At 41.5% G+C, this 8882-nt stretch overlaps 1 protein-coding gene across 1 annotated transcript in view; it reads right to left on the bottom strand.

Annotated features, from left to right (window-relative positions):
• Nucleotides 1-7911: 7911 nt before the first annotated feature.
• Nucleotides 7912-8882, bottom strand: part of LOC101864217 (heme-binding protein 1) — a 2771-nt gene continuing 1800 nt past the window's right edge. Inside the window, exons 3-4 of the mRNA XM_005096498.3 lie at nucleotides 8565-8733; nucleotides 7912-8086 (exon numbers count right to left, since the gene is read on the bottom strand). Coding sequence (XP_005096555.2) covers nucleotides 7912-8086; nucleotides 8565-8733 — 344 coding nt within the window. The remainder of the gene's footprint in view (nucleotides 8087-8564; nucleotides 8734-8882) is intronic.

Consider the following 8882-nt stretch of genomic DNA (forward strand, 5'->3'; position numbering starts at 1 on the left):
CTTTTTTTTATAGTTCCTGCGGTCATGACTGAAACTTTATACACAGTGCACGTTTCCCTGTCGATACAGTCGGAGCCGACCAGATTTGCCTTTATGGAGGGGCAAAAGCTTCTATTTTATCACAGTATAATCATCATCACCCAGTGCCAAATCTGCGACAGACATCGGTGATCATGGTTCTCCATTCACTACTTTGCTCGGATGCTCTAACAAAAGCTACGTTTCCCTGATCTTTCCCAACACAGTATAATATCAATCATAAATCATAATCATATAGCACTAAGAAACCACGTAATAGGCTTTACAATAATCCAAACACCATAGTGTGGACTTATTGTTATCAACTCCTACAAAATCAAAAGTTGTTTGGTTTTTTAAGTCACAAATATGCTATGCCGGGTGACAGCAGTCTATTACAAGACTAGCAGCCTACTAGTCACGTGACATTGTGAGGTCAGGGTCACATCTTTTGCTTGATCTAGAGCGCAGCATGCATGAATTAATAGACGGTCTTGGTGTAGAGGGGAAGCTATTGGAATTTCCCATATCTGTGAAGCTGGAGAACCTCCCAACACAGCAAATGCAATATGCGCTTGTCGGAACTCGTTCATCTTCCATGTCGTGATTTATCATTATGCAGTAGTCCCACTGAGAGGTGTCGGTTGACCTCTGCACCAAGTATTTAGGTCAGCAGATATCATAAAAGGTCACCAGAGGTCAAAGTTTTGTCTGATGTAACTTCCACGTCAAATGTGATGGAGAGGGATCTATTTGATGCAGGAGTCTATTTGCAGTGTACACTATGCACTTGAGCCGCCAGTAATCGACCAAATCCGAGCCGACCCGGTCCTGCCAGTGAGCATCAGCTATTGGATTATAATATAGAATTCGACCCTAGAATTATAAGTATTTAACAGAGCAGGAAAATTCACCAGGATTATAGTACGGTACTTTTATGTCCATTGCGTGAACAAACATTCATACTTGGGTCACCTTTTTCCCAACACTAAGCGTCTTGTATTCCACGAGAGTCTTAACAGAAATACAGGATTTCTGTGGGTTCAAATTGAGAAAGGAAATGTATTACGGGGTGCCCACCACAGCTGGATCGGGCCGATCGCCAGACTCGATCGCCTGAAACTGAAAACAGACACGTTTGTTTTTGAGGCGATCAAGTCGGGTGATCGGCCCGATCTGCCGATTCCATCCGTAGTGGGCCCTCCGTATGTGTGTTCAAATAGAGAGACAGACACACAGAGAGAGAGAGAGAGAGAGAGAGAGAGAGAGAGAGAGAGAGAGAGAGACGGGGAGGGGAGGGGGGGAATAATCATATTAATCGTTTCGTATCTTTGGAAGGAGCCTCTCTTTGTTCGTAACGTCTTCTTTTCAACAAGAAGACATGTCCCTCATCTCATGATAAATAATCTGGTCTGTATTGTCCATGTAGAGTAATAAAAATTAAAAATAAGGTAGAATTTTCTTCTGTCACGCCAACGCACTAGGGGGAGGGATGTAGGGGTTCGAAAGAAACTTTACAGACATATTGGGATCAATCACTATAATTATTCAAAATGAGCATGATTTTTTCCGTTATTTAGACCGCAACTTATTTCGAGAAAGCGCTAGAAACAAAAATCAGTTTAAACCTACATTATCGGCACTTATAAGACCTGTTTGTATTGCAAGTGTCGTAGAACTCTTACTAAAGCTAAAACCAACGTAAAACTTTTTAAATGCACATAGACATGTACATCGCATACCCAGTCAGTGGGTGACTGGCGGGTGCTCTTGTGTGGTTTGCTCCTTCTTTCCAATCAAACATCTATCGACCTTATCTCCCCTTCTTCTGTTTTATGTTTGTTACTCTCTTGTAACACCTCTAATCTTCTGGCGCTCATATGACCTTAGGCAGTTGCAAGTGCCGTAAAACCTCTACTAAAACTAAACTGTACCCAGTCAACAGTAGGCATACTGTCTGTGTTAATGCATTTTAAAAATATTATGCTCAATTCGAGAGGACGTTGGCTTGTAGCAATACCATAGCAGTCATATGGTGATGCTGTCTTTTTCTCTGATCTCTCTCTCCCTCTCCCCTCCCTCCCTCCTTCCCTCTCTCTCTCTCGCTCTCTCTCTCTCTCTCTCTCTCTCTCTCTCTCTCTCTCTCTCTCTCTTTTTTTTTCTCTCTCTCTGTCTGTCAGTATCGCACACACACACATGCACACACACACACACACACTCACACACACACACACACACACACACACACACACACTCACACACACACACACACACACTCACACACACACACACACTCACACACACACACACACACACACACACACACACAGATCTTTCTTTCTTTCTCTTTTTAGCTCTCTCAAACCTCATTCCCTCCCCGCCCCTTCCGGCGTTGTTTGTTAAGATCTAACAGAAACAAAGTCAACACGGTTGGTACACAGCGCTACAACAGAAGTAACCAGATGATGTAGCCATGCTCACGTCAACTGTCTTGGGGACCCCCAATTCCAGGGTCTTTGGTCAGGGTTCACTCCATTAACCTTTGTCTCACCACAGTATAACCTATGTGGCAGCAGGAGTATTCAACCCGTGTGTAAGAATCTGTTTTGTATAGACCAAGCTTATTCATCGGTAGACATGTGTGCCTCATAATCAGGTCAAAATTCCCATACGATTCACACAAGTTCATAGTTTAATAATTCACTGGTATACTACTAATCTCATGAATATCCAACCCCACCCCTTTTAAAATCCTGGGGTTAAATTCTCGTACTTTTTAGTACAATAAACGTGCGCTAATATCAAAAGCGAAAACATGAACTGCGGCAGCTGACTCACTATACAATTATTGTGCTGTTACAGTCTGTGGCGTTAAGTTAACGTGGACGCTCTGGGTTTAAGTCCAGGTCGGGTAAGATTTTGCTTTTCTTATCCTTCTAAAACAGGGGTTCTCAAACTGTGGGTCGCGAGACCATTCTGGGGGGGGGGGGGGGGGGGTCGCGAAATCATTGAGGATTTTGTGAAAAGTAAAACATTGATCTTTTCCTTTCCCTGGCAATTGTCAAAATACGGTTCCCTCTTCAATTGGTTGAAAGAAGAAAAAGGGTAAACACCTGAACTTCTAAACAAGGCCAGGGAAACAACAAGGCGACTCCAGTTTGCCCTGCCTGTTTATCTGGGCCAACCATAGGTTTGGTTTTCAGTGTTTTCTGTTCTTTCAATATTTTAGCCTCGCCATAGGCCAATGCAGAATAGCTTGAAGCCTCGTTTATGACGAGCCATATGAGTGCTGGCTTCAGAGAAGGGGTTCACAGGGGGAAGCATGGTAATGGTAGTCATACATATTTTCATCCTAACCTGTCTCGCGTGAGCTTAATTTCTGTACACCTAGGCCCTGGCGTAGATTTAACCCACGCCCAAGGGATGTCACTGTAAAAATATAATTATCACGGAAACTCTTATTCAATTATTGTCTCTTTGTAATTCCTTGTAGGCATCTATAGCTTGTCATCTCTAATAAGATCATAGGCCTAGCTGAGAAATAAAATCTATAAATTATACAGCTATGTTGTTGCATGGCAGAACAATAAACACACAGTAACGGTTATGTCAGGAAATTTGACAAAGGAGATTTTAAAAAATTGGAAGAGAGAGAGAGAGAGAGAGAGAGAGAGAGAGAGAGAGAGAGAGAGAGAGAGAGAGAGAGAGAGAGAGAGAGAGAAATAGCAACAGCAAAAAAGAAACCACCCTCAATTTGAAGAAACAGTTATAAAGCTTGGCACAATAAAGATGGCACACTGATGTTAGGTGAGGCTAGTGCAAGAAATTGCAGCAAGTTCCCCTTTCGAGTGATACTGTCAAGAGGCGTATTGCACGCATGTCTTCAAACATTAAGAACAGGTTGTAAAGGAGATCAAAGCTTCCCCCCATGTTCTCGTTCCAGCTTCACGAATCAGTTGATGTGGCATCGTGATAACAGTTACTGGTTTTTGTGAGATATGTGTTTGAAAAAATATGAATAAAGAAGAATTTTTGTTTTGCACCCCACTGGACACCACAACAACAGCTGATGATGTCATTAACAAGATATCCTAATTTTTTTTAAACGAGGGTCTTGAGTCTTGAGTGGAAGAATGTGTGCGGTATTTGTACTGATGGAGCCCCGCCAGCCATGAAGAGATCTAAGTTGGGCTTTCAGGAAAAAGTGAAAGACAAAGCACCACCCGCAAAAGACATTCACTACATAACACATAGATATGCACTAGCTTGCAAGACTCAATCGCACTTCGAAGGAAACGTTGGAATCGACTGTTAAGGTTGTCAAGTATGTGAAGTGCAGCCCCCAAAGTACACGACTGTTCAAGGAACTCTGTTCTGACATGAGTGCAGATCATGGAACACTGCTTATCTACACTCAAGTTCGATGGTTATCGAAAGGAAACGGTGTATTTCGGGTCTTCGAGCTGAGAGAGGAGATCAGATCAAGTTCTTCCTTGAAGTGCAAGGAAAAGATGAGCTCAGCAGGCTCTTCTCAAATGATTTGTGGATTCAAAAACTTGCCTATAGTATTATGTTTGATATGTTTGACTTCCTCTACAAAATCAAATTGAAACTTCAAGGTCAACAGACAAACTTTGTACGGTTTAAAGACGTTCTGAGTGGCTTTATTTTTAAAAAATTCAGAATTGGGACCGGAAAGTTACAGAGGGAAACATTGCTATGCTTACCAACATTTCACAGAGCTGTTAAATCCAGAGGAGACCTTGTCTACTGATCTTCAAGTTGACATTGCTGCACATTTGAAATCACTTGAAGATGCGTTCAAGAACTAGCCCCTCTATTTTCCTGACCTTGACAGTGGTGAAGAAGCTTTTGTGGGAAACCCTTTCACTCCTGGACTAGATATCACTGTAATTGCAGATGTCATTAAAAACGAGCTTTTGGAATTGAGACATGATTCGTCAGCAAGCGACACGTTTCTTGAGAAATCTCTTGCGCAGTACTGTTTTGGCGTTCACTCCAGGAATCATACCCTCAGGTCAGCAAAACAGCACTTTGAGTCATTGTCCCATTTGCCTCGACTTACCTTTGAGAAAGTGGATTTTCTACCCTTGTCCAACTCAAGACAAAAGCAAGGAACAAGCTAGCTGTTGCTGATGATATGTGCCTTGCTTTATCTAAGACTTCCCCGAGAATTTCAAAACACAGGCACAGCCCTGTCACTAGTTTATTTTTTCTATCACTGTGTGTGTGTGTGTATGTGTGTGTGTGTGTGTGTGTGTGTATGTGTGTGTGTGTGTGTGTGTGTGTGTGTGTGTGTGTGTGTGTGTGTGTGTGTGTGTGTATGTGTGCTCTCCTTTTTCTCGACTTATATTTGCTTGAAATTAGATTGATTTGAAACATCAAAGGTACAGTCTGTATTAACTATGTTACGTAGGTATTATTAATTGTCTGCTGCTGGATTGTACGCATTTGGGGGGTGGGGTGGGGGGGGGGGGGTTAAAGGGTTTGTTTATTACTTTATTTCGGGGTTTGGGTATGACAATTGAAAAAAGTTGAGAACGACTGTTTTAAAAGTACTTCATTTGTGGCGTCTGCTGGGACGGTGCATCCACCTCAGGCTGGGATTCCAAGCTGCCCACCTCCTAAATGTTCTAAACTGTGTTGGTGGGGGCCTAAGACATCTAGATTACAATACGAGCTCGAAACCTTCCCTTTGTCAGACAACATAGATTAATTTCGTGGCGCAGTTACATCTCTTTGCTAATATGACCGGATCCCTCGACATGGCATGAAGAGAGGTGCACACAAGATATTCTAAGTTTTAGTTTTCATAAGGGTTTTACGGCACTTGCAACCTAAAAAGGTCATTTGTGAGGCAGCGTGATGGAATCAGGCTCTCGTCAATTTTTGGACATATAGAGTTATTGGTATCACTTTAAAGCTTGTTCACTTGTCTTTATTTGGATGAAAAAAAATGTGAAGGGTGCTGATAAAATGGGTCACTTCTCGGATTCATCAAGCCAAATGGAAATAAGATACCTTACGCAAGTAGATGAAGTTTTTACAATGTGTAAGTAAGAAATAATAGAAGACATGGCATACTTAAATAATACGGCTTAAATAGAAAACCTATCAGCTTGACCCTAATATCGATTTTTGCCCAATATCTCCATTACAATTTGCGAATTGCGATAAGTAACTCATTTTGTCAGCACGTCGCACAAACATCCATTTATCTTGAATACAAGTCGAGATATTTGCGAAAGAAGGGGGGTGGGGGGTCACCTGTTTTCGGAGGTAAAATTAGTGAGAAAATGGCCGCCAAAGATTAGTTATTTCCTAAGAGTCCACGGTAACTGAAATTTTCATATTTTGTGCCTCAACGTTTTTCAGAAAAATCTGCACATAAATGAGTTCTTTATATTGCAAAGAAAGGTGTTGAGGCAAAGACAAAAATTTGATTAAAATTCACAAACCTGCGGAAAAATGCAAGTTTGTTCACTTTGACGAGAGCCTGATTCCACCACACTGCCTCACATATAGATCTAAGTGCTCAAGAATAGATGTGTTACAAGAGAGTAACGTACACAAAAAAGAAGGAAGTAGGAGAGATAAGGACGATAGATGATTGATAAGAAAAAAGGAGCAAACCACACCAGAGCACCCGCCAACCACCCGGTTTATGTTTTTGATTGTTTAATTCTTTAAACTCCAAATTAAAAGTGTTTTTTTTAAAACAAACTGTTGATACAGATTACATAGAGTTCTGCATGTGTTTTGTATATATGAAAAAACTGGGAAAGTCATATTTGCGTTTTACATCATTTTTATTTGTCACATATCAGAAGTGAAATCTGAGCATTCAACAGAATAGAACAAAGCGTTTCGTGGTCTTTCTCTCTGCCTTTCTTTCTGTCTTGCTCTCTCTCTGCCTTTCTTTCTGTATTGCTCTCTCTCTCTCTCTCTCTCCCTCTCTCTCTCTCTCTCTCTCTCTCTCTCTCTCTTTCTCTCTCTCTGCCTTTCTTTCTGTCTTGCTCTCTCTCTCTCTCTCACCCTCTTTCTCTCTCTCCCTCCCTCCCTCCCTCCCCCCCCTCTCTCTCTCTCTCTCTCTCTCTCTCTCTCATTTATATAAACAAACACTTCCGCCGTGTATAGTGAAAACAACTTTTTAAAATCACAGAAACAACGACAGCAACATTATGTACATAAAGAGACAGATGGATTTAGATTTTCCCGTTTTCACTTGAGATCTTGTCCCAACAATAGAACAAAAGTCAAGATAAACAGTATTACAATATAGAACATTAAAATGTTCTCCCAGTTTGTGCCTGTTGTTCGGCATACACAAGGAATTCACCATTCACAACACAAGTTGAGGAATGTCGAGGAAGGAATTAAGAAGCAAAACAGTGTCGTGATCCGGATTTATGAGTGTTGTCCAGGGAAGTTTGACCCAGGGCACACTGCAGTAAGTTTCGTCAAATCTCCAATTTGAACGTTGATACATTAAATTATAGCGATCAAGATTTCTTTCATGGAGTGGTAAAAGTTACCATTTGAGCACAAATTCGATCAAATCCTCCAAAATCAAATATTGATTCTCTAGATCAGTACACGTTTGATAAAAATATTCAATCAGAAGGCTACTGCGCGTTATGAAAAAGAGGGAGGTGGTCAGATCTTTTGTTTGTGAGAGGCATGCTATAAGCTCTAATGGACTGCCAAATGTGATGAAGCAAAACAGACGTCGATCTGATAATGATATCGTGAATGTATGTAGTGTACACCGGCCAGCACCATCTCGAATTGTAATGTGTCAAACCATGTCAAAGAGGGATTTCACGAAACTTTCAGTAACGGGCATTGAGTATTAAGAGTCTTGATCAGATTTTATTGTGGTTCCAGCCAAACTTCGTTGTGTCGGCCAAAAGTCATGGGGGAGTCATAACTAACTCTGTAAAAAAGGTTTGGTTTGACGGACGCTGAGCTCCCGATTGCGTCCCTTAGAGCGTCCATGTTGTCGTTGTAGGACCTTGTAGTTGCCCAGAAGAATGTACGCCATGACCTGGTGAAGAGCATTTGATTGCTTTAGCAAACGTTTTAAGGAACTTGCAACACAATTAGATCGGGATACAATTGCCAAAGATTAGATGTGTTACACGAGAGTCACAAATACAAAAAAAGAAGGAGTAGAGATTGGTTTATATTTATACTCTGGTAGATGGTAGATGGATTAAAATATCTTTATTCTAAATGGCTATGCGTCTCATGTCTAGAGAGAGAGAGAGAGAGAAAGAGAGAGAGAGAGAGAGAGAGAGAGAGAGAGAGAGAGAGAAAGAGAGCGAGAGAGAGAGAGAGTCAGGAGAAAAAAATAGAGAGATAGAGGAGAGAGAGGTAGACAAGCACTTAGATATGTACGAGTAGAAAGGTAGATATAAACAAAGCTTGTCAAACAGTCATTCATGGATGGGATGGGATGGATTGATGGATGGATGGATGGATGGATGGATGGATGGACAGATGAAAAACTCTTGTTTTCTCACCTGACCATGAAGTTGGTGTTGGCTGGCACGGTTTCGAGGAAAACGTCACCATTAGACGGGTTTGGGGGGTTGGGAATGGCGAGGTAGAATAACATGGTTTTTCTGAACTGACCGTTCTGAAGATCTTCGAATTTCATAAGTACAGGAACTGTCATGTCGATTCTTGTGCCTGGTAGAAAAACGTACGCATTTGTGAGTCATTTTGTAAACTAGGTGGTAAAAAGCTGTTATCATATTGTGTCCTTCTCTCTGTCTTTTTCCTTTCTGTCTGTCTGTCTGTCTGTCTGTCTGTCTGTCTGTCTGTCTGTCTGTCTGTCT

This window comes from Aplysia californica, unplaced genomic scaffold (assembly GCF_000002075.1).
Source record: "Aplysia californica isolate F4 #8 unplaced genomic scaffold, AplCal3.0 scaffold00130, whole genome shotgun sequence".
NCBI lineage: Eukaryota > Metazoa > Mollusca > Gastropoda > Aplysiida > Aplysiidae > Aplysia > Aplysia californica.